The sequence below is a fragment of the Phaethon lepturus genome, unplaced genomic scaffold (genome assembly GCF_000687285.1).
Source record: "Phaethon lepturus isolate BGI_N335 unplaced genomic scaffold, ASM68728v1 scaffold9664, whole genome shotgun sequence".
Taxonomy (NCBI): Eukaryota; Metazoa; Chordata; class Aves; order Phaethontiformes; family Phaethontidae; genus Phaethon; species Phaethon lepturus.
The window spans coordinates 3,684-29,033 of NW_010535426.1; the positions used below are offsets into that span (position 1 = coordinate 3,684).

Consider the following 25,350-nt stretch of genomic DNA (forward strand, 5'->3'; position numbering starts at 1 on the left):
CCTTTTCTTCTCCTCCTGTTTGTGCAGCTGTAGTCTTGCTGGCAAGAGTGGAAGGGGAATGAGCTTAAATCCGGGGGGGGGACGGGGACACGACACCAAAACAAAACAACAAAAAACAGTGAGTTCCTGGGAAAAGCAGCCTATCTCCTAGACTTGTGCATTAAGGCTTTTGCTTTGTTCCTAGATGTGTGTTCAGACATACCATTAGCATTCCCTGCTCACTCCTTCCTCATCCTCTTTATGTACTAAGCATAGTGGTTTTTTAAATGATAAATTAGGAAAAAGTTGATAGTACAACTAAGAAATACAACAGCCACATACCAGCTATCACAGCACACCTCTGCTGGCGAGATGGTATTAGCTATGAGGCGGACAAAGCCTGTTTTTTGTAAAGTTTGGATAGCAATTGTAACTTACTGCCAGTTTTTGTCAATTAGCTCCGTATAGGCTGTTCTGGCAGCTCAGACAGTTCTTTGCTAGAGGCAACAAATAAGCACCTTGTTGAAAGAACGTACAGCTGTTACCCAGGAACCTACTTACCATATTTGTTTTCAAATCTAAGTTTAAAAAAAAAAAAAGCAGGGTAAATTGTTTTCCTAAAGCAAGTGAAAACAAATCTCATGGTCACTTTGTGCCAGAGCTATCCAGAGATAACCAACTTAAGCAAGTTGCCCCATCCTGCCCTGGTGGCATGTCCAGCTGCTGAGGTGAGCATCTCTTGACCCAAGCAGGGATCATTCAGCAGCTGGTTTAACCAGCCAAGTACAGACCCTTTCGTTGAAGTTAACACCACTGGCCTTTGGTTACAGAGATAGTGAAACTCGGTTTTACCATAGAAACACTTCTAGTGTCAGTATTTATTTTACCTTAATATACATTTATACAGGCCATAATAAAAAGGCTATTACGCAACAGTTCAGTGAGTTATTACCTAGTTTCAAGAATAATGCATGCAATTACAAAGGAGAGGTAGAAACACCGTATTAAAGACCTAAAAATACAAACATTATATAAACAAACACTTTCAAATTAACTGTTGGAATTTCATACAGATAAATAAGGTAAAAAGTACATTACTCTGTCAAAGTAAAGGAAACACATGGTTATCCGAACACTGAAACAGTATTTTGATGTGTAAGCCCTGTACAACTTTGTCAAATAGTTCAGACCACTGTGTTTAAGAGGATTAAAATGATTTTGTCCTGGAGAATGGTTTATTCAAGTATTCAACAGTTGAGTAACAAAAAGTCCCAAAAATAAAGTACAGGAACCATTTCCAGAGAAGCTGATCTGCCTAAATTCTTTGCAAATCGCTATCCTGATGATCTCATGGGATGCTTGAAATGATAATGCCTATAAGGCTAAATGAAGCTTCCCACCTCTCCCCCAAAATGCACACAAAATAATCCTGATTTTTCACACGCTGTATGTAGATATTCTACATCAATTTATCAGCATCTCAAATCCCAACATTATTTTCTGGTTTTGCATGGTTCCTTGCAGAACCTTTCAGTTTACAGTATTTATTGTAATACTGCCCAAGAAACAAACTACAGAGAACTGTCATTACACCCCTAGAGACTGCAGGCATTAATGCACATATCACATGCACAACAAGAGATGCAACCAAATCTATATAAAAAGCAATCAACCAGCAACTCAACATTGCTATTACTGAGAAAGTCCAGAGCAGTAGTTACTCAAGTATTAGACAAATAGGTATAAAATGGAAAGGTTCACATGAATACAAGTTTTTACAGTTTGTTTGAAAGTCTTCTAGAAGCTACATTTGAAATTCTGTGAAGAATTTTATGTACACTGAAATGAAATTCAGCCAAGTCCATTGTGCCTTCTTTCTCTAATATTTTTTTTATATAGTTCTTCAAAAATGAATATACAGTTGCTTTAGTAAATTAGTGCAAAAAAAAGTATTTTGGAAGAAGATCATCAAATTGTATCCACATCAGCTGAAAACCTACTGGGGAATTTGCACAGATGGAGCGCAATGTCTTCCATTACCATCCTTTCCCCCGTGTCAAAGAGCGCGTGCTCACCATCCCTTCGTGTGACAAGCTGAGCCACGTTTACAACACGTGAGCTCCGATACAAGCCAGCTTTGCCCCGAAAGCTTTGAACAGCACTTGCACATGGTTAGGGCTTCCCAAATTCACTCCACCACATTTTACTGACAACTTAAAAATATTTTTCACAAACTTTTGAGGGAGTCTTCTGAGGGAAATGTCTTTTTGTACCTGATGCAGAAGGATCCACTCTCCATAAACCTCATGAGGAAAAAAAAAACCCTAACCCTGATCATTCAAGTTCAAAGCACACAACAAGGATCAGTTTGAAATGTGAAGAGAGATTCTTTTAAATTCTGTTGCTAGGAAGAAAAAGGAGCTGCTGGATCAGTAAGGCAAGTGTACTTTTGGAATTTCTCCTCTTTGAATATGCTGCTGTTTCTTTGGTAGTCACCACAGAAATGTAAGAATCGTCTTCCATGTGGGGCAGAACAAGGACAACAAGCTGTAGTGAAAAAAGTGCAGTATCACTGATGTGGTCCCTTATGTTCACACCATCTGGTCCTCGGGATATTCCTACTGCTCATATACAGCCACTGTGCTATAGCAAAGTGCGGAAAGCCTTCGCTCAATGCTAGATTTATCTGTAAACGGAGACAGGTAAAAAAATAGGTGACGACTTCAGTGTTATTTTACAATGCATTAATTCCATGTAATTTTCAATATTTTCATTATTCAACAGAAACTTACACTTGTGTACATTTTCTATATCTGCAGGGTCTTGCAGTATTTTAGTCAGTCCTTCCAGCAGCAAGGCTGCTTTGTGGTATCGATATGTAATATCTTCAGTTTGCTGGAACATCTCATCCAGAGCTGCTGACTGAACCTGGAATCATTCAGGAGATTCAGTTACATAAACTGCATTAGGCAAGTAATTAAATGAAAAATCCAAAGTGAAGGATATAAAAGTGTCATTAAGAAACTCTTTTTGAGCCTTAAGTTTAGCTGATCTGTTTTTGTAAGACAAAAAACCAAGGTCTGAGAGAATATAGTGCCTGTGCTGTATTAATTAAGGATATTCTGCACATATAAAGCTATAAAAGCACTTTTTGATCTTTTCTGTTTACATGTGTTACAACAATATACAAATAAATATGCTTGTTCTTATACCTACATTCTCTTGTAAAGAAGACAATTAATTGTGCATGACTACACCATTATCAGGGTTGAACACAATATTTGCCAGTATCTGTTGTGTGACACCTATGTTAAGAAGACTTCCCTCTCATCAAAGCAGCAGTTAAGCTTCCTCTGTGGTTACTGCATCTGCTCCATGGCAGATAGAAAGCTTATCAATTACGTGAAAAACCTTCCACATGTTTGCTACTATTTTTGCTTTGTATGGACAGGCTGATGTTCTTCAAATCGAGCTGGTAGATTGATGAAACTACTTCTGTTGCTTCTATGCTTTAGTAAGCCTTACCGGATGAGACTTCAGCACACAGGGTTGTGTGGCTTAGGAGTTCATTTCCTAGTGTTTATGTACCAAATGTGCTGATGTAGGGGAAATGTCCCTGAGGAACAGTATCTGCCAGGAACTTTAGCCACAGTTAAGGCAGGGCAGGAAAGATACTGAAAGGCTAACAAAAATTACCATGAACAGAATTTTGGAAACATACATTCTATTTTCTGGTTATGTAGAAGAGAGATATAGGAGAGAAGGAAGCAATTCATCTCTGTGTCCTATCATTTAGGTAAAAGGAGTGACTTGCCATTTCTACAGCACAACTGTAGATGAGTTTCTCTGCGGTTACACTGTTGATTTCATCAATGAACCTTTGCTTGTCTGAAAAGAAACGATTCAACTTTTCTGTCAATTTCTTGCACATGCCGATACAGAATTTGTATCTCTCATTGAGGCTTTTCACAACTGGAAGAAAGGTAAGAAAAAATTAAAAAAGTCAACCAAACAAAAAAACCCCAAACCAAAACACACAAATAAAAAAACACCAAAAAAGCCACACAACTAAATAACAACATAGCCCAAGTTCAGCTTTTCCCAGCACTAGCAAAGCAAATCTGTTTAAACTTGTGCTTTTAATGTTTATTTACTCTGCCTCTTCTATGAATTAAGTATATATCAAATAATTTCCATTTCAAGTTAATAACTGCCCATTTCTTAACAGTTTCTAGCTGTATCTTTGTTTACTATCAGAATTGTGCAATTGTACATTTCTACAATTCTCTTGTACAGAAGAAAACAAACAAATGTTGCAACTGCAAAAATGTTAAGCTTTTTGAGTGATGTATCAGCAAAGAAAACTCACAAGCAAAGCAAATTAGATTATGTTGCATCTACCTTGCTTAACAGCAGTGGATGGGTTCAATTTCCCCGATTTGACCTGTGCTTTGGCAAGATGCAGAGAAGATGCTAGTAACTGGGCGGCTTTCATATACAACACCAGCTGCTCTACTTGTCTGGGAAGGGGGAGGAAAATAAAATCATTATGTATCAAAACACCTTTCTTCAACACATTCAAGCCATGGGCAGACACCACTTTTTAATCACAACCCTACATAAGGCCCAGCAGCAGCAGCAAAGGAAGACAGATGTTTAAAATGCAACTCCACCCCTCCCTTCCCTTCACAAACACTGTCACGGGTTGAGTACATCTGCTCATCTAGTAGCTGCAGCAGCAAATACAAACTGCTTTAATAAAGACATTTGAAAAAGGAACACTTATTTGTGGGGACTAACTGCCCAAGGTCTGTCTTACCACAAGCAACTGGGTGTACTTCTATGCCCCTGGAATTCTCAGTTGTTAAAAGCAAACACTTTGCAGGGTTTTTTTTTGTTGTTGTTGTTGCCTTTTGTTTGGTTGGTTTTGGGGTTTTTTTTCAGGAACAAGGCAGGAAGTGGAACTGCCCTTTCCCACCACTCCAAATTTCTCGTATTTCTCCTTGCTTTTGATTTTGTATTAAGGCTGACTGGTTCCACTGAAAAAAGGACAAATTTGGACACTCCTTCCCCTCTTCCCAACCTCCACCTCAGCGTTACTGCTTCAGTACGCTCAACAGGAACAGATGAGGGTTCAGATCTGACAGAAGCTGGTACACAAACTTCCAAGCTCGGAAATGCACTGCTGCACCCTCAACCCTGAACTCCTCACCACTTTCCTGAACTTTTGTGGCAGGCCAGAAAACACTGTCCTTTCAGTTGCCTGCTAGCAAATGCCTCTCTATCCTTTGCTCTTTCTGATCTGTCTTCAGTTGTGAAAAACTCATTCCTATGAAAGATTCTATACAGTAAAACAATCACTCCCAACAAAAAGGGCATAGTTTGGATACAGTTTTATGTATTCAATATTCACTAATTCTCTTGATACTATTTGACTGCATACTTACCCCCATTCTTTGCTTAGCTGGCTGATCTGATCAACAACTACGCTCTCTTGGATTTGGTACAGCGATACTGCAGAAGTACACAGGTCTGGGTTTCCTCCTCGTACTGCTGTCAGATCCAGAACACATTCTGTAAATGTCAGCATCATGTTTAGATGACGCAGTGTATCTGTATGTTCTCTCTGTCAGAGGGAAAGATGACAACAATTTAACCATTATAAGCCATAGGGCAAATAAGTACACTTAAAACTCATGCTAATCATTTGAGGATTTCTTGGTATGTCAATTCTATGCAGAAATCACATTGTAGTAGAGCCAGCACTAGGGACTACAGAACCAAATGGGTCCAAACAGATCAACAAATATTAACTTGTTCTCTCTTCATTAATGATTTCAAGATACTGTAGCTTACACTTAAAAGTCTTTCAACAAAGCCAAAGGAATTGGGACATGGAGTTCTATGTTTGTTGAAACCTGAGCAACTCAAGGAATCACAAGTGGGACATACTACTTGTTATTATACTATCAGCAACCCAAAAGTATGCTCGGCACTTGTACCAGAAGCCAGGAGGAACATTTGGCTTATTATATAACAGACTTGATACCTACAAGAGAAGCTTCATACTTATCTGCTTCACTCTAACTTACACTGAGATCTAGAACTATATTGTGTTAAATGGTGGCTGTTGCCAAAGTTTACAATTTAAACTAAACTGCAATTGGAGCTAACAACTCACTGCTTCTTGGTGACTAAAACAGATACTACGTGAATAGCCCCTGTTCAAAAAAAAAGTTAGTCTTCAAAACTAATCAAACATATTTTAGCAATATTTGTAATCTTTTCATTAGGATTGCAGCTCTAAATACATTTTAAACTCTATCTGTGGGAAGAATACAGTGTACTGTCAGACATTCATGTTATAACATATAGATTCAATAAGGATCCAAACACCTTCCAGCAAAATGTGAATGACAAAACAGAACAGCAATCTGTCTTGAGAAATTTACAGTCCAAGAATAGCATTCTGGTGAAAGACCACCCCAATTTGTGTTTTTAAAGTGTCACTCCTCCACACATTTTAAAAAATATAGAACACTCTTCCCACAAGTAGGATTTAACGTCATCCACTGACTGTGAAGAAGCAGTTAAAAACAATGCCCAGGGGGATATTGCTACTGTCAGCACCCACATCCAGAGACTTGGCATTAAAACAGAGGCCTCTTTGGAAGGCTCTGGTGAACAAAAGCAGTCATGTTCCTTTGGTTACCTATTCAAATACCTGAAATGCCAGGAATAACTACCAAAGAGAAACTGGCCACAACCAATACAGGAATATTTTCAAGATCTTAAAAAGGAATATGTGAGAGAGTGAAGAGGAAACTACGAAGTGCACTGAGCAGTCCCGTTTTTACCATGTTCCTGTTTTAGCAGCATTATACATTATAAAACATTAAATTATTTTTTCTATACCTCCATTAAAGTTTCCTCAGGCAATTCAGGAGCTTCAAAAGTGATAAAGCCCTCTAAGCTGGGAGGCGAAGTACCATAAGGCATGTACTTCAGACTTGGAGCTGCCTCGGCTCCCGGAGGAGAAGAACCCATATAAATACCAGGAGGAGAGCCCATATATACACGGCCACTAGTGGAGCAGAGAGACCCTCCAGAACTGTTTGATCCAACTACAAGAAAAATAACACACACATTCAGTCTAATAGGTTGTTCCATCTTGCAGTGCTGGGGCTGCGGATGACAGCAAATGACAAATCAGTAGTCATCACAGATTCACTCTTGGGAGGCTCTCCTTATTGTTCCTTGCATCACTCTGTAGAGATTGCAAAGGCTACACCTTAATGAACGGTGATTTTTAATAACAAAGATTCTGGGAAATGGTTGACAAGGATTCCAAGGCAGACAGTCCAACAGTACAGACCAAAGGACAAAAGCACACTGCTGCAGACTCCTGCTCATCCTGAGCAGATGAAGGCCTTTACCTTCACATCTTTGTTATTTGGCAACATAGCTGATGCATGCCGAAATGCAGTCAGCTCACACCCCTTGTCTGTTGTTTCTGGTACAATACACAGCAGCAGGAAAAAATGCAGAATCAGAAATCTAACTTTTCCTCTCCACCTTTGTCATAGAGATCTATTACACTCTCTGTGGTGGAGTAGAGCTGTGTACACAGGATGTTACACACCGCTGTACCATAAATCCATGCCTCTGGCCCTCTCTTTAGCAGGGAAAAGGCAGAAGTCATCCAATATTAATCTCTACTTCACAGAGCTCTCTTACTGATGGCCTAGAAGACCTACTGCGCAAGGCAGTAAGCAGGTTACTGTCCCAAGAAGTGGGCAAGCTTGAATATTGCATTTGAAAACAGTCCATGGTTGTCAGGAAAGTCTTACCTGAGGTGGTTCTTGTTCTAAGGACCATATGGGTGCAGGTAGGAGGGGTGGCACTGCTTGGAGGGGACCCAACAGTAAACATGACAGCCCGAGAACTTGCCCCGCTTCCCATGGAAGGAGGTGCCATTGCAATTCCATAGGCCCCTGCTGGAGCTGGAAGAGAAAATTTCAGCAAGTTAGTCCCTATAAGCATAGCAGTAAGTAATTATACGCATCAAATTGGAGCACTGCAACACAACATGCTTTGATGCAGATCCAAGACTTGGACTAGTTAGAAGCTCTGACACCAAATAAAACAAGCTGAGTGGGCAGCCTTGGTGAAATACAAGAAGAGTGAAGATGCAGCCTACACGTATCTTTTTACTTTCAATCTCTCCCCACTCTACTCTCACCTAGAAAAGAACAACAGAGGGTCTCCCCAAGAGCCTGAGTACAACACCAGTCCTGCAGCAAAAGATACAACAGAAAAATTCTAAAGGCAAACCATGACAGGTCTGGAGGCTAAAGACTAGCCCTGCCTGCAGAACTCCTATCTGCTCAAAAATGAGGTGAGAACTGGTGGCCACCATGGCAAGGGTCAAGCTGGGGAAGGGACGAGGAAAAAAAATGACCCAGAATTACATAAACTGGCTTTCATATGAAAACAAGGTGGAATTAGGAAATGAAACAGCCATGAATGTTGTATTAAAAATAAAACCAAACCAAAAAAACCAAAATCCCTCTAGCCAGTATAGGCAGTTAAAGTAGTTCTGTGTTTAGCACAGAAACAGATATTTTCCTGTCTCAGTTATTTTTAAAGCTATGCTAAAGAAATGGTACATATCCCCTTAAAGGTTAAAAAAAAGCTTTCTGTACTGAGGCTAAAAATTGTCAGAACCAATTACTGAAGTTGGAAGCAGAACTGTATCTAGTTGGCACTCCATAAAAAACCCTAGCACATAAAGACAGCTTAGATGTACGAATCTGTTCCTTACCTGTATCCATTGGTCGCTCTGTATTGAGGCTGTCTGTACTGCCTTGATACAACTGGCCACCAAGGGCAGTCTTTACCTGTTGATCCGATAGCTTCCCAGTACTAACAGACCTAGACAGAAAATTGTATGAATTCACAACAAAGTTCTCCACTAAGATTTTCTTATCTAACTTGCAACTAAGGCCGACACTCAGATTCTTGGTATTTATTCTAGACAATTCTTCAACAAAAAAATACAGAAAATCTTGAAATCTTGCTGTTCATCATGGACCTACTGAAATAGAGCTAGCCATAAAAATAAGAGACCTTTTTCTCTTAAAAACGTATATTGTGAATTTTGTCATATAGATTTTCAAGCAAAAACTAAACAGGCTTCACAGAGGCAATGAAATTCCAAAACAAAAGGGAACTAGACAGTAACACAAAGTGCTCCAGGAAGTCCATGCTATATTTATACACAGTACAAAATGTTTCTGTTGTATACACCAAACCTCAGCATCTCCTCACAGCTCACTTTTTGGATGCTCTTTCCACATTCTTCTGCCAAGTTACCTACTCAACTTCACAGGTTACAAATACTACAATGCCTACCTGCCGAATGTAGTTTTACTGTGCTGTTCTCCTGCCTGCTTTTCACCTCCTTGGGTGGAGTGGAAGTGCGTGAAATCCCGTGGGTCAGTGATGTCTTTAGGTTGCAACGGGGTATCTACCGAGCCCTGGCGATTAGCCAGGGCCAGCAAGTTTGAGGATGCTTGAGTTTTAGGTATTTTGAAAGGAGCTGTTGCCTTTAAGAATCAAGACCAAGAACATACAAGAAACAAGGTTAGAACGCTGAAATATTCTTGGGAATTGTTTCAGGCAGTGTTTTACCACTTCACATTTTACTGACAGCGGTAAACTTAACAAACCTTAGTAGGAGAGCCAATGATTGTTGGTAACGGAGTTTTGAACAGCCAGTCTGAACTCCTTGGAGATGATCCCATATGTTTGGTGGGTGATGTTCCCAGGCTACCTGGCCTACTTGGTTGTGGAGAATGACTATATCCATACCCAGCATAAGATGGGCATACTGGGTCTGAATGCTGCTTTCTGAGCTTCTGCTTGTTTTGGTAAATATCTGTGAGAGTAGGAGCACTCTGCAACCTCGCTCCCATCAAAAGTGACTGTGGAGACTGAGACGGCGGTATTGGAGAACCTGTGGGTATGAAACACAGTGAAGTAAAATTCTACTTGCAGTGCTTGGAAAATCTATCAAAGCAGCCCAAAATGCCAGAGATCAACATTAAACTGAAAGGAGATGGAACTGCAAATATCGTGAGGTATGTTAGATCACCAACTCACTACATGTCAAGAAGAATGGATTTAGCCTGTTGGCTATTTGGGCTAAGGGTACATTACACTGATGAGACGTTCAAGCTGCCAAATAGGCAAGATTTCAGGGTGACAGCTGTACTGGCAGCTGTAGTACCTCTGACAACCTGCATCACGACAAATAAAGTGGTTGGATTCAGCAGGACAATACTGAAATTTCAAGTCCAGCTGCCAAGGCTCTAGGCTGAATTGACGTTCAAGTACTGAAATTATATTCTTGCAAACAAGCGTGTGAATGAAACATCACATATTAATGACTTGTTTTGTACGTAATGACTTCATTTGCTGACACAAAAGGCAACTAATCTCATGGTTCCTTCAAGAAAACTAGGTACTACAAAGAATCAAATTATTCAGATGAAGCAGTTTGGGATTATTACTTTGGGCAATGATTTACTTTTTAGTCTGTCAGACTAAATCTTTTTCAAAAGCTTACTATGTACAAAGGAAGTCCACACTTAAGTATAGATGGAAAGTTTCTCCTGAAGCATATTGAGCTATAAGCAGTCATTTAAACAGGGGAATGTCATTTAAACAGCATTGGGGAAATATCTCTCATGAACATCTCACCTACTCAAAGGTGCCCTTTCCTCTTTCAAAATAAGGAACCTGAAATTTGATGAAATGGCATCTTCCTTGTGACGTTTTTATGTTTTATGATGAGGAACTGTGCAAAGTTACAAACAGTACTTAAGACTTCAGCTTTATGGCCACAGCTTCCCAGATAAAATGTCTGTCTTTGTAACCTCAAAGAACTGATACTGAAGTGACAATTTCAATCACATAAAAAAAAAAAAAGGCAAAACTGGAAATGAACTAACTAGGTAAGATTTTTAAGAGCTGGCCAAGACAATCTTCTGAGATAGGCTCCGCTTCATAAAGGTATGCTCAAAAAAAGGCACAAACTTCCTACAGTTTGCTCAGTAAAGTGCCCAGCTGTTAAGACACATCTTTCAACCTTCTTAAGCTTATGCTTTTGCTAGTTAGATTTTGGATATGAGCTACTTCATCTTGATTTCATTCCACTCCATTAAACAGTATGTTTTAGAACAGCCTTTCTGCCTGCAGCTCCAGCTGAGGGAATCAAGTCTATTTCTCATTAACGTCCCAGCCAAGAATTTGCTTGTTTGAAATCCCTCTGCTAGTCTCATTGCATTGAAAGTCCTCACCTGTCATTTCAGAAACCAGTGTTAAATCTCACTGGTTACTGTTCTAGTGTCACTGCCACCACAGGGAAGGCTTCCAAATTAGAAGTTTGTCCTCTGCTGCCACTGGCAGCAAGAGCAGCTCAATTAGTTCAGAAGCTACATTACGACAGACATTTTCAAGTCCTTAGAAAATCTCAGTACAGATGACCTCACTTCACCCAGAAGCAAAAGACAGCTTCCCATACCCATTTAAATGCTGAGAAACAGACTTGCTGCAATTTGTGGTATTTTACAAATGGAAATACCACTGCATTTGTTTGAAATTAAGAAATAAAGTCAAGCAGGAAAAGAATGCAGGAAACAGATGAAGAAATGAAACATTAAAAAATCTTACAGCCATAAAAACAGTACTGTGGTATAGTACAAGTCAGTTTGACACTGGCAAAAGAGACACTGCACCAACAGCCCTACAAAATTCTATCCAAATAAAGAAGCAACAAGTAAAGTATACACGCTGCTTTGTATTCTCTTCACACACACTTTTTTTTTTTTTAAGAGAAGAGACTATTTCGAATCTGAGGATGCACTCATGCCTTGTCTTTCGTTGAGACTGCCAATGGCATAGCAATTATGAAGGAAATTTTTGAGACATGTCATAGAACTTATTTCATATGAATGAAACCATTCCCAGATTTGAAATATGGCTACTCCAAGAAAGGATGACCCTATTATCTCCACATTATTTTGGAAAGTGTTTAAATAGGAGAAAAACCCACAATGCAGTTTCAACAGCACCTCTTAGAAAGTCAAAATAAAGAATATAACTAACTAATTTTAGATAAAGAAGAAATTGCACCCAAAACTTACATAGAGCAAAAGAACATGTTGCTGAATGGCATATTCTTATGCCAAATCCTTCTGGCATTACAGTGTGATTCCATCTTTAACACTCAGAACACCTTCAAGTTCCATTTCTCCCTAATCTTTTTTTTTTTTTCCTGCTCGCATGCCATAATAATTTATGACTTGTAAAGCTTACTGGATGCTTAGCAACACTAACATCAGATCCCAGTCAATTTCCTAAGGGAATGACGGGAACGTGCTGCACACTGTACACTGGCAGTTCTTCCTCCCTTTTCTGAGGACTGGCATGACAGAGCTGGTCTATCAAAACCAGATTCTGAGAAGCATGTTACTACCATTCATTATAATCCATCCACTTCCATTCCTGTTTAAAGACAGGCATTATCAGAGTGCGTTTTCATCATGAGAAAAAGAAACTTCAGTCACACTCTTACTGTATAGGGGATTAGTTATGGGGAAAGGTGTCTTGATACAACCACAACTGGGCTAAGTTTCTACAGAAACTCAGTGCACCACTTACTCAGTGTCTCCTATTAACTCATACTAATGTAGCGTTGGCTCTCCTCACCCTTCACAAAACGCTGTAGAAGCTCTATCAAAATAGCACTGGTTGCACTGCATTGTCCAAAGTCACTCACCTGAGAAGTTTCTACTCCTTGATTCATGTCCTTGAAGTTGTCCGCAACAACAGTGTCCAAGCTGCTCAGGTATGGTTCCAACTATGCAAACAAAAATCAAACTGTGAATTTATACTTTATACTTCACCTACAAATGAAGGTAAAGCAAAATAAAAAACTTAGCTAGTTTACTTCTGTGAGTCCTTTAACAGAAATTATTTCTGCAAATGTGACCTAGTTGGGCAGATTTTGGTTTAAGATCATTTCAAGCAAGAATTAACGTTCTGAATTACTGTTCTAGATAAACCTTTACTAATTGCTAAGAATTTATGGGCTTACCTAGTGGTGAAGGAGAATACGGTCTAGAAGATCCTGTGGATAACCTGCGCCCAATACCCTGTGCAGTGTCAGCTGGTACTGGAGAACAGGAGCCCATCTTCATGAAGCCCATTGGGCTAGTATTTGAGCGTCTCACAACTCCAGCTCTAACAAGGTGAAAAGAATGGTTACACACACTATAGTAACTGTGGTTCCTTGAGATAAGCTTCAGAATCTCGTAAGGAGTATAACAATCAGTTTAAAGAAAATACTGATATTTAAAAAGCAAGCTAGGACATTGAAGCTTATTAAGTGAATAACTTAAGCTAAGCTTCCCATACTGAAAACAAGCAAGATTTAATTCCATTTGTTCACATTGAGTTTTTAACTTTCAGTGCCAGACTTTTAGTCTGTTAACTGGAGAAAATTAAAACAGATATCCCTTAGTACATGGATTCCTTATCTTCAAGCAAATTGATCATGACATTTTGAATTTTACAATCAAGTGAAATGTACTGCTGCAAATGCCAGTTTTTATGTCAACAAAGATTATGACAAAGTTTTCATATTGAGTCTGGTATACAGGTCAGATAACTGAAAACAGATCATTTAAGGGAAAGGCACTTCCCCAGGGCAACTATTATAAAATCAGAGACCCTGGGGGAAAAAAAAAGCAAGGAACCATGGGTTTTGTTTTTGTAAAGATCTCCAGAGTTCCGAGTACTCTGTTTTTGAGTCTTTGACCTTCACCATCCTGAGCCTGCAGACCACAAGGCACAGAATAAGTCTGGCACACTAGAGCTTTGTAATAAGACAAGCTGGTTAACTAGTATGCCAAAAACTGTTTCCTTGATATTCTACAGAACATTCATCTCATCACTACATGTGTCAAAACAAAACATAACTTATTACTGACTTTCTAGTTTATGATGTAATGCCATATAATACACAAAGAAGAATAAAAAAGCAAGACTTCATCTTTTTACCTTCTTGGGTTGCATTTGAGTCAAAGAACAAGCTCATTTTGTTTTCATGAAAAATTTCAAGTGCCCATCCAACAATCTTGAGATTGTGAAGGACTATTATTTGTTATTATTAAAATGTCTTTTCAGTATGTTTTTGTGCAGAAAAAAAAAATGACATCAGCAAGAAAGCATGGACATCTGTCGGGGTACAAACACAAACTAGAACCAAGAAAAAGGAGTTAAAAAATAACCAAAGTCACCTTGGTGATCCGTGGGGGTTTGACACGGGGCTGGCAGTAGAGGAGAGGTTCTGTTCTATGCGCTGGTAATTCCGTAGCTGAGTGGGAACCGGGATAGGTGCCGTTTCGCTGCGGGGGGATACTGAAGGCTGACAATGCCTGAAGTTGGAAGGTATGGAGACAGGAGATGAATATAGGTAGACAGGTCTCTCCCTGAATTGTACCATTGTTGAAATTTCAAGAAAATCTAGGAAACAGGGAAATAAGCTGCTCCTGCACTCCTTGCATGCAATATGATCTTGGCTTGTCCTGAGCTAGCTCTAACACTTCACAAAGGAAGATAAGGAACTGTTCGTTACTAACTACCTTTCTTATACTGGCTAGTATCAGATCGAGCTGAGAGTGCAATACTAGCTGAAGCACTTCGTCACGCATCACAGCGATCTACAGATCCCTCTGACTTCCTGCCAATCAGCCCGCTCTGTTTACCACGCTTCAAAATAGCGTTCTAGGAAAACCCACTGCGCTAAGAACAGGAAGTTCAGCAGCAGGGCTGGAATGTGCACAAAAGCCACTAAAGCACAGTCAGAGATATCCCAAGAGACACTGTGAACTTGCAAAAGGAAAACATGTTATGTAACCAACCCCTGACAAAATGACCAAAACCACACACCTGAACATTAATCCACAGACTCAAACTGCAGATTAGCATTACCTAAGTTCAACTGAAGTGTCAGTGACCTGGCTTACCTCAGTGTACTATCTGATAAGGGAATCAAACCACTGCAACGTAATCAGTTTTAAAGGAAGACAGAATTCAACGGAAAGAACTTCAAACTAATGGGCTTTTTGGAAAATAATCAGTTTAGTGTCTGATCCTTTATTGACCAACTCTTCAGAGAAAGATTAGAAATCCTTAGAGGAAGTGTGAAAAAAGTTCTACCACGAGCTCTAGAAAACAAACAGTTACAGCACTCACTGCATGGCTACAGCTGAACAGAAATCTGTGTTTCTGACTATATTTGTCCTATTCTTTTTGCTACCTCTGGGAATGAAATACTACTTCCTAATATGCATAGAACTTCCTTAGCAGAAGAAAAAGTTTGCCCTTTTATTACCACCCAGTTCTAGATACAAGTAATTTGGAAGTCAGCTGTGAGCACACAGTCAGCAGAAGGCCTGAAAGCTTCCAAGGAAGGAGAAGGTCTCACAAGCAGAAACCACACAAAGGCAGTGGGCAGCCTGCTAAGCTAACACAACACGCTGAGGTAGCACAGGCAGGCTCCCTAGGCCAGACCTCCTGTCACAGGGAAGCAGATGTTATTTAAACTGTGGGAGTGACACTGAGGAGGCCATGAAGGCACTTCAACTTAAAGTACTCAGCATTGACAATGCCTTCCTCTGCTCTCACAACAGCCTTGCAGGTAGACACAAGCAAGCTCTGTGAGCTATCTGGAGGCAGCAATGCTGTGGAGAGGCATGGTGGAGAGGCATGGTGCAGTACTCAGCCTAGGGCTCCCCAGCTCAGACCTAAGCTAAGCTCTGGTTAGGCATCCTGGAGTCTGATGTGGTTTGTTACCGGTTGGAGAAAATGCAATACAGATGTGTGCAGAGCTGCATGCAAATCTTTCTGTGAGATCCAGAGAGTAAAATTAGCAATTAACCACAGGAGAGTGAACCACCTCTACCTATTCTGCCCGTTCTGCCCAGAGGCTGAGAAGTGTTATAGCTTCTTCTACTCGACATAAAGCAGTAGAACTATGGGTACAATTCATTCAGTTTGATCAGCTAATCAGAAAAATTCCCTGTTTCATAGGGCATAACCTTTTGTAAAAAATTTTTTAAAATCACATACTATGAAAGAACATTTCTCAGGATATTAAAAAAGCAAAACCCAAAAGCAGCACCTTGCAGAATATCAGACACACACTCTGCTTCATTCAGACCATGCCCCAAGCAGCCAGTTAGTTACCAAATTTAATCAGCCAATAATTAAACTATTAGAGTATAAATACTGAAAGTGTGAACAGTAGGCACCTGTTTCTAATCACACGACCATTTAGCTCTTAACTTAGTAATGTACAGATAACTGGCATATTTTATAAAACATGTAACTAAAAACTGTGACACCCGACACAATTTAAAATAGGAAATTACAATGTATTTGTAATATATTGTACATGGCCAATCCAGAGCAAATGGATCTTTACAGACAAACCATCCCCATTATCTGCCCTTAAACATAAAAGGTAAGACTAAGGCTGTATTGATAGCCAATGTCAGCAGATTTCACAAACTGCACAAAGATCAGCACAAAGTAGCAAACTTTTCTTGTGACAAGCATTTTTAAATAATGCTGACTCGCAGCCCTGTAGTATTAGCATAGGCCAAAAATACACCCAACATAATAGCTTTATTCCCCATTTAGCCACTCATCCTCTTTCTGTTTGTACTGAAAACATTATGAAATTCATTACTTGGTCAAATGACAAATCTAATCCTTCTGTTACGATATTACATGAATAGTTATACAGCATGATTAAGCTTTACCTTTTCCAATATGATACAGGAAAGATTTCAGGCACCACTGATGAATATTAGTTCTGTTTCACACTAGCAGAAACTTAGTCTACAACCATGTGGAAGAAAGAGGGCTTACTAACAGTTCTGCTGATGGAAAAGCTGCAATACATGTTTAGTTATTTCATGTGACCTCTCTGCTATTTCAGGAGACACAAACATGAAATTCACAGTAATCTCTTGCACAGAAGCCACACCCAGTTAACCAGGCACAAGACAATCCATCCACGAGACACAAATCCATAGCAATCTGGACTTTCTAAGTTCCTCTTCTCTCACAACTACTTCTTAAAATGTATACTGCATCCAACATCTTGACTCACTAAATGAAGACTGCGCTGTGCTTCGTAACACCAAAAAGTCAGTTGTATCTATGAGGTTTCTGCTTTCAACCAGTTCAAAATTTAAGCAGACAAAAGAATGCTCTTTCCTTCAGGAAATCTTTTGGGGATGCACAAGAACCCCAAGTTAGCTACACAACTGTCAGCTATTAGAATGCGTTAAGTGTAGAGAGGCTGGAAAAAACAGCTATAGCTTCTATTTCAATTCAGTTTCCAGTAGCCATCCACAACTAAAAAAAACCCATATAGTAGCAGAAAACCTTTTAAAAGGAGAGGAAATACTAAGCCTACATAACACGCACCTGTTAGCTGTACCAGAAGCAGTACTTCGAGAAGAGGCTGAGGATGGTTTCTGTACAGTTCCTGAGCTTCCAGAAATAGTTAAAGGCGACTGCCTGTGAAAACAAAAACCAATGTCAAAAGACAGTTCTTCACATAAGAAAAACTATCTACTTTGCAGCAGAACCTTCTGAATTCAAGCTGTTTACATGTTCATATTAAATTGAATTTGGCATATTAATCTTTAAGTCCACACACAGCTATGTAAACCCATTACTGCCAAAAACACAGCAACCCCTTCTACAGCTGCAGTATCAATTTTAGAACATGAGACTTCTTTTGGATAAAGCTCAGCACACCTACCCTCCACACATCAAGAACTCGCTTGAAGCCCGCCTGCCAGCTGCTCCCAATGGCGTATCATCTACAGTAAGCAGAAGAACACATTGAAAACCTACATCATGAAGCAGAATCTCAAACCAAAAAAACCACTCCAATATTACTGTTGTAGAAATAACCACTTCTGACAAAATTCTGTGAACATATAAAAGTTTTCCACAAACTGTTTTGTGCAGGAAAATACCTCAGATGTGACCAACAACAAAAATGTAACTGGGCAAGGCAGTTCTTTAACAAGTTTTTTTGTTGTTTGCTTTTGTTGGGTTTTTTTTGCTATACTAATTATAATAGTTTTGAAATAAAATCCATTGTTTTAGAGTACAAGATATCAGCATTGGTAAATTTATAATAATGAATAACAGAAACCCTTCAGCAATCAAAGCACCGATTTAATCAAATATTTGACGTGAGTTGGTGGCATTGTATAGAAATTAGCTGACTAACTTCCTAGTGGCAATTCAGGTTCGGAAGATGTTATAAAATGGCAATGTGCTACATCCAAGTCTTTCTACTGTATAAGCCCAGTCTAATCCCATACCTTTCATGTTAAACATTTATGTTTTTACCCACACTTGTTTATTATCTAAAGCTCTACAGCATGGTCTATAAACATTCAGTTAGTCTGGAGGTAACAATGTGCCTGCCTCCACTAAAAGAACCTTTGGGCTCCTTATCAGCAGTTGTTTACAACTGACTTTTCTTCTACTGCCAAACCCCAATATTTTCCATGACTTTAAATCACCTTGGTATCTTTGGCATATCTGGCTACTCAATTGAGTGAAAAAGTCACAGATGGATATGCAGGTATGCTAAACAGTCTCCCTTCAAAGAACAATCAAACTAAAGAAATGAGTTCTGAAGTGAATTGAGACAAAGAACCAAACAATAACAGGACATAAAGGTATGTTACAAGTGGAAATGGTTTTCAAATGTAGAAATAAGGAAGGTTCTTACATGAGTGGTCCGAAGAGATATTGTGTGGGACAAGAACAAAGTCGTCTGTGTCACAAGAGGAGTTCTTGCTACTGGTACTGGCAGAGTCTTTAGAGACTTGAAGATAGTTAGGAGGACCCAGTGGAGGGGAAGACAAATTTTCTTCTTGAATATGCTGCATGTCTGGCAGAGACTGGAGCAGGGGGTGGAAAAAAGGAAGTAAAAAACCCACTGTAAAACCAATGATTCAGAATGTAGATTTGCTCTTTTAATATGAAGCTTCTAAAGTAAGAATCATCACTAGCTTTTTTGACCAAAAAAAAAAAAAAAGAGATAAATCTTGGGCCATTTTTTGCTTCTTAAGTATTTAGAAATATAAAATGTATGTGAATTTGGAAATTTCAAAGACTAGATAACCCTGTAGTGTCAATTTAGACAGTCCTATATTAAATAGGCTGGGAATTTAAACAATTGCAATTTATTCAATCATTCCTGGTGATACAGATGCTTCCAAATACTACATGAAATTCAAGTCACCAGTTCATATCAGTATAAGGGGCCTTATCCAAAAACGTCAATTCAAAAGTTATCTGTAACATTCATTATCTTGCAAACCATATTAGGGTATCTAAAGACTTGCTACTCTAGCATTTGATGTGTATATGTATTTTTTCTTTAACAAAATGTGTATATATGTATATATTTTCTTTAACAAAGACCCCCAACAAAAAAAAACACCCACCAAGTACAACACAAGGAAGAAGAGATAACCTGAATGTTAATGCCATTCTAGCAAAGACAAGGATATTCCTTACTCTGTGCTCTTAAACACAACAGTTTACACTGTTCAAAAATTGAAAGATCTAAAATTCAGTAACTCTGAACGTTGGCTAAACATTACAGAAACTGTTTTCTAGAGATTGTGCTGCGAAACAGAGAACTTACTGGAGGAGAAGCAAAACGGCATGAAGGAGAGCTACCACAGGAACTGCCAGAGACTGAGCCTGCATACGTGGGCACTGGTACAGGACAAGCTAGAAGAGGAAAACCCAGGGTGAAAAAAAAAGGACTAAGATTTTGAAAGGCTGAATTTCAAACTGATTTCCTCACTGCTTTTCATTCATAAACCATTACACAACTTATAAGCACAGCACATCCTTAGACACACAAGGGTATTTAAGTTCAGTTGAAATGTCAAAGGAACTAGTAAATAAGTATCACATTTCAGTCTAGCATAATACAAAAAAGGATTCAACACTTAGCCTCACAATAAAGCACAACAAGTCAGACTCAGGAAAATGCCTCATGGACACTTAGTGTGATATTTGGCAGATCTTTCTCCGTTTCAGCCCCCAACATTCATCATTTACATAAATAAGTGGAAAACCAAAACTACTTACACTTTTTGACTGTTGAAATCTGATCCAGGAAAGGGTGGTTGAAAAATGCTTCTACAGAACAAGAAACAACAATCATGGTAAGTGTACAAATGACGTAGAATTTACAGACTACATTGCAGATGGTGATAAATGGTTGCCTTCCCAGAATCAATATCTCAGAGCCAGAGAGTGAAAAGCTTATAAAAGATTAAAGCCTTCTATGTTATATGTTACTATAGCATTTGGAAAGGAAACAAAAATCAATTAAATAACTTCAAACAACAGCCAGCAAGGCAAATCAGACTAAATTACTGGAGGATATTTTATGACTGCACCTAAGGACCATGTACACAAGAAGCCTTTCTATACTCCTCATGAAATTATGTTCTCTATGTTCAATATGGTATTAATTCAGTTTTAATTTGCTCTTCAAAATGATGAGCATCTCTTATATCAAACACTGAAAGTATTTTCACTTCTGTCTTTCCCAAGGACTCACACTTATTTTTGAACCCATTAATGCCACTCTTTAGGCGGCCAAAAATCATACCACAGAGCAGCAGCCATTCTCCTTCCCATTTCCCAAAAGCAGAACACAACCTGTGCAGCCGCTTCACAGTTTAAAGTGGAATTAAACACAATTTAACAATTTCCTCCAATTACTTGTTATTGTTACAATACAAATACCGTTATGATTTTGCTTTTGTTGTAAATGGATATGCTGAGATGCCTTTAATTGACTTAGCATAACCAGTTGGCTAGCAGTTTACATGGAAACTTTTATTCTACAAGAAACGACCTTCAGCCAGTTAAGGGAAGTTGAGGGTTGGTGGAAGCTAGCTGCTGAGCTTTGGGAGCTTTAATGTTCTAACAGTTCAGGAAAAACAATGCTGTTCATCAGACCTAAGCAAATAACAAGGAAAAAAAATAAAAGAAAGAATCTAAGGCCTGCAGTATCTCCTCTTCCTTCAACACTTTCACAACCTGATAAGGAAGGGAAGGCTAGCTGTAACGTAAGAACAATGTAATGATTAACTTTAACATGAGGATCAGGTGTTCTTGAGCTTTTGTACAACACCTGCTGTTCTACTTTATATTGCTGGAAGATCAACAAGATTTCCAATGTTATTTTTACCTTAACAACAGGCAACCAAGCTCAGTTATACACTCTCCCTTTCACTCCCTTTGCTAAGCGCATTCCAGAGCAGTCCCTGGGAGGCCCTTTAAGTGGCTCAGCCAAGGAAAACATGACTTCCATCACTACCAATTCTGCTTTCTATTTTCCTTTCTAAGCACAAATGCACTCTCCCACTACCACAAAGATACAGTGAGTTTCCCATGTTTAAAGAAACCATAGGGATCAGCACACCCAGAGTGCAAAGTGGAATCAATTACTCAAAGTCCGTATTTGTGATGTATTAATTCATCCACACACAGAGATTTATAAATTGACCTTTGAATACTGTCAACTCGGACACCTTACCTAATTATGAGTTTTTTCTGTATCTGACTTCTACTTAAGCTTTTACATACGGCAGTTAAATCAAGTTATTTCAGATACATCTACACACAAAAATCCATGCCTGGTTCTCAGAAGAGCAGTACTTTAATTATGCCAGTACTGATGGATGTTTCAAATTCCAAATTATTACCAAAAAAAGCTTGATATTTCTTGGAGCAAAATATATCAGGAATTGAAATGGAGAAAAAAATATATATAGCTAGGAGAGTCTTCAGCTTCAAGTAAAGAACTAAAACTCTGTTTGAATCCTTCTTTCTCCACACCCTAACAAATATAGTCTTCTTATCACAAATACACAAGGACCACAAGTGATGAATGAACCAATTTCTGTATTTCAGTACTGCATCAAAACCAAGCTTGCATGCCTAACTGAAGAGCAATGGTGAAGTTTCATAACCAGAAACAAAAACTAAGCGTGTCTCACTTTTGGTTGTAACTCACCCTAGAATCTCAGCATCACAAGAGCTAATAGCTTGTGGTAAGAAAAGAACTAGGTCTTATCTACAAGGAACCCAAAGAGACTTTAAGGTTTAGGCTCTTGCTTGCCATTCCACAGGTTAAACTTGATGGCTCACCTGTCTTATTCCTAAAACAAATCTCAGTGTAAAGTACATAGCTAAATACAATTATCTTTTTCATTATTATTATAACAATAGCAAAGTTAGCTTTAATTGGCTAAAAGTTTAAGATTAACATTTCCTGACAGCTATGATACAACTGCAATAACAAATAGTGCTATAAAATTTAAACCGGCATGAATAACATGACATACAAGATGCAGCTAAGAAGAAATAATCAAGATTTAACTTTTCAGTGGTCGCCTTTTAAAAATGCTGCCTGAGTGTGCATTAAGAAAAAAATTACTTTTGCAGTAATATGTAACCAAAAACTCAGCAATAAAAAGGCTTTTTGAGACTGAAGTAACAGACAACCCAGCCAGTACAAAGCGCACACAAATCTAAACTCTACTCCTGACTAATTTTGAAGAGGCAACAGTTGTAGCCATTCTGAATGATTCAATAGCACTGATTTGAGGCCTTAGAATCTTAAGAAGATAGAACAATGTTCTGCAACCAAAGATCTCCAGCTAAAAAGAAAAAGCCAAACACAGCAGTAAATTGGAACCAAACAAGTTCAGTTCTGTTAAGGGGGTATCCATCTAGTTTGTACTATGCTTAACTTCCCAACTAATTCAACATACAGTCCTAAACACTGCAGTAATCTAACAGTACACAAACTTGAGTCACTGCACAGTTTAAAAATTTTAAAATTTTAGGACTTAGCGAAATGCAATGATACAGCTGTTGTTTCTTCTACTTTTTGGCTTAAAAACCAACCCAAGTGAAACTATTTCACTAAATAAAGAAGTCTCTACAGCTAGCAACAGGTAAGTGCAATACTGGGAGTTAATTTTTACAAATATAAACAATTTTGATGTAACATCACATGCCTCATTGCCCTCAGATATACCTATATATAGCTTTCAAGGTCAAATACAATGTACACAATTTGTACCCCCATTAATACAGTTATGATATTTGCAGTTTGCAAGAGAAAGTAACAGCGAGGAAACATTTAAAGCAACTTTAAAAGCCAAGTGGGTTCTTCCAGTACTTGTTACATTTCTACAACCAACACCACATGGAGATCAGAAATGCCTGCACCCAGCCTGAAGCCGAAACAGCAGTTAAAGTAACAGAAACATGACTGTGTTATGAAATTCAAGGTATATCAATTAAGAACGTGGGGGAAGAAAGGCCACAATTGAAAGAATTACACTGACTTATATTTTACTACTCAACTACAAAGTCATAATTTATGCATATCACTTAATACTGACTGAAGTTACCTAACGATTTATTTTGGCTACTCTGTCTCCTTTATGAAAGCTGAGAAGAAAAAAACACTTCACTTTTCATGTAATTAGCTGTAGACAAAAAGGTCAAGTCAGTTATTCTGGCCACATGAATACAGCTAACACGGAAAGTCAAGAGAGCAAAAGGAAAAGCTACATACCAAAGTCCATTCTATCTTTTTGGTTTCTCTGAAGCAAACCCAGCAGCAGGTCAGCCAGATAAGCTGATGTTTCCCTAGGAATACTGCACACAAGAGGAAGTAAAACACGCATTAAATTTCATGCATGCATGAAATAATGCATAATGCATTAAATTTCAGGAAGTCAGCATTCTGCCACATCCCTAAGTCCTCACTATACATGCTCTATAGCCTTAGTCCAGGACACTTTCAACTCAGCAAGGTACAATGAAGGCAAGATGTAACATAAGTCACTGGTATCCACTGGCATCATACTACATCCTTGCAAAGATAGCAACATCACACAGTTTTATGAATCCCAGGCATTCCCAAAGATGAAAAAGTGTTCAATCAACAAATATAAGCAACAGGAAAGGCCATGGTGACATACCTAGGAATCAAATTCCTGTTCTTTTCATAAAACATTCTCAAATCTTGAGGACTATTGGCCTGTCAAATAAAATTATACATTAATTAAAACTCAGTTTCATGGAGAAAATAGCTTTTGTACCTATGAACACATACGCAAAAAGGAGGCTTTTGCATATGGGCATTAAAGGAGAAAACCCCAAGCACAGCAGTGACTTCAGTACTGAGTATCCTTATATATTTCCTTTGGATTTAACACACTGATCTCATAGACTAAGTACTCTCAGGGGATCTGGCCTTTGAAGCATCAACATTACACTCAAGTATCAGTACTTCTGTTTTCATGACTGGAAGGAAAAGCCCTAGGAATTTCCATGAGACTAAAAAGAGGGAAAAGGAAATAAACTGTTACCTGAAAAGGTGGTTTTCCAACAAGACACTGATAAATCACAGTTCCTATGCTCCACAGGTCTGCTTTAGCATCATAGTGTTGAGACATAATCACTTCAGGGGCCTGGAAAGAACAGCAAAATCTCAGAAGGGAAAATAAAAAAGCAAAGCCACAGCAACACAAATTCTACAGTTCTTCTGTCAGAGCAGTATTAACAGAGACCACTTCATTCTAAGACAAAAATAACATTTTAATCTGCATCACATGACTTAAAAGGTAACCGTTCTATCTAAAATGAAACAGTTCTAGATAAACTGAAAACAGTTCTATCTAAAATTCTACGTAGAATGAAAGCTACATTTCAAAAGCACAGAAAACTAGAAATGTTGATGTTCTAAAGAAAGCATCTAGTGATCGGCATGTATGGAAATAAAAGGTAAGCATTATTTAATTGGTTTATGCAGTCCTCCTTGTGGATAAATAGCAAAGAATTTCGTAAGGAACATCACTATTACCATTTTACATATAGAAAAACAAGACAAGGGAAAGGAAAATGATCTTCCCATGACCATACAGTACTATAGTGGTAGTACCGATGTCAGACAGTGCAGTCTTCAATTGACTACTGCACTACTTAGTAAAAATTAATGGCAATTAACTCCAAATAGCTTTTAAAAAAACCCAAACAGACCAAACCCTACATGTGAGAGAACACATTAAATAACTAGAATGAAAACACTAAATAGTTTTTTTAACTACTACTGTAAAGCTCTTCTAGACTGTATTTAATCTCTTCTTA

At 38.5% G+C, this 25,350-nt stretch overlaps 1 protein-coding gene across 1 annotated transcript in view; it reads right to left on the reverse strand.

Moving 5' to 3' along the window:
* Positions 1-1,972: 1,972 nt before the first annotated feature.
* ULK2 (unc-51 like autophagy activating kinase 2) overlaps positions 1,973-25,350 on the reverse strand; it is a 37,644-nt gene continuing 14,266 nt past the window's right edge. Inside the window, exons 7-27 of the mRNA XM_010285807.1 lie at positions 24,573-24,674; positions 24,183-24,241; positions 23,774-23,856; positions 20,257-20,307; positions 19,802-19,890; positions 18,878-19,049; positions 17,888-17,948; positions 17,548-17,640; positions 14,346-14,483; positions 13,142-13,287; positions 12,824-12,904; positions 9,711-9,997; positions 9,394-9,587; positions 8,804-8,913; positions 7,830-7,982; positions 6,895-7,103; positions 5,427-5,605; positions 4,381-4,499; positions 3,794-3,951; positions 2,772-2,907; positions 1,973-2,665 (exon numbers count right to left, since the gene is read on the reverse strand). Of these exons, the coding sequence (XP_010284109.1) occupies positions 2,598-2,665; positions 2,772-2,907; positions 3,794-3,951; positions 4,381-4,499; positions 5,427-5,605; positions 6,895-7,103; positions 7,830-7,982; positions 8,804-8,913; positions 9,394-9,587; positions 9,711-9,997; positions 12,824-12,904; positions 13,142-13,287; positions 14,346-14,483; positions 17,548-17,640; positions 17,888-17,948; positions 18,878-19,049; positions 19,802-19,890; positions 20,257-20,307; positions 23,774-23,856; positions 24,183-24,241; positions 24,573-24,674 (2,688 nt within the window). The 3' untranslated portion in view covers positions 1,973-2,597. The remainder of the gene's footprint in view (positions 2,666-2,771; positions 2,908-3,793; positions 3,952-4,380; positions 4,500-5,426; positions 5,606-6,894; positions 7,104-7,829; positions 7,983-8,803; positions 8,914-9,393; positions 9,588-9,710; positions 9,998-12,823; positions 12,905-13,141; positions 13,288-14,345; positions 14,484-17,547; positions 17,641-17,887; positions 17,949-18,877; positions 19,050-19,801; positions 19,891-20,256; positions 20,308-23,773; positions 23,857-24,182; positions 24,242-24,572; positions 24,675-25,350) is intronic.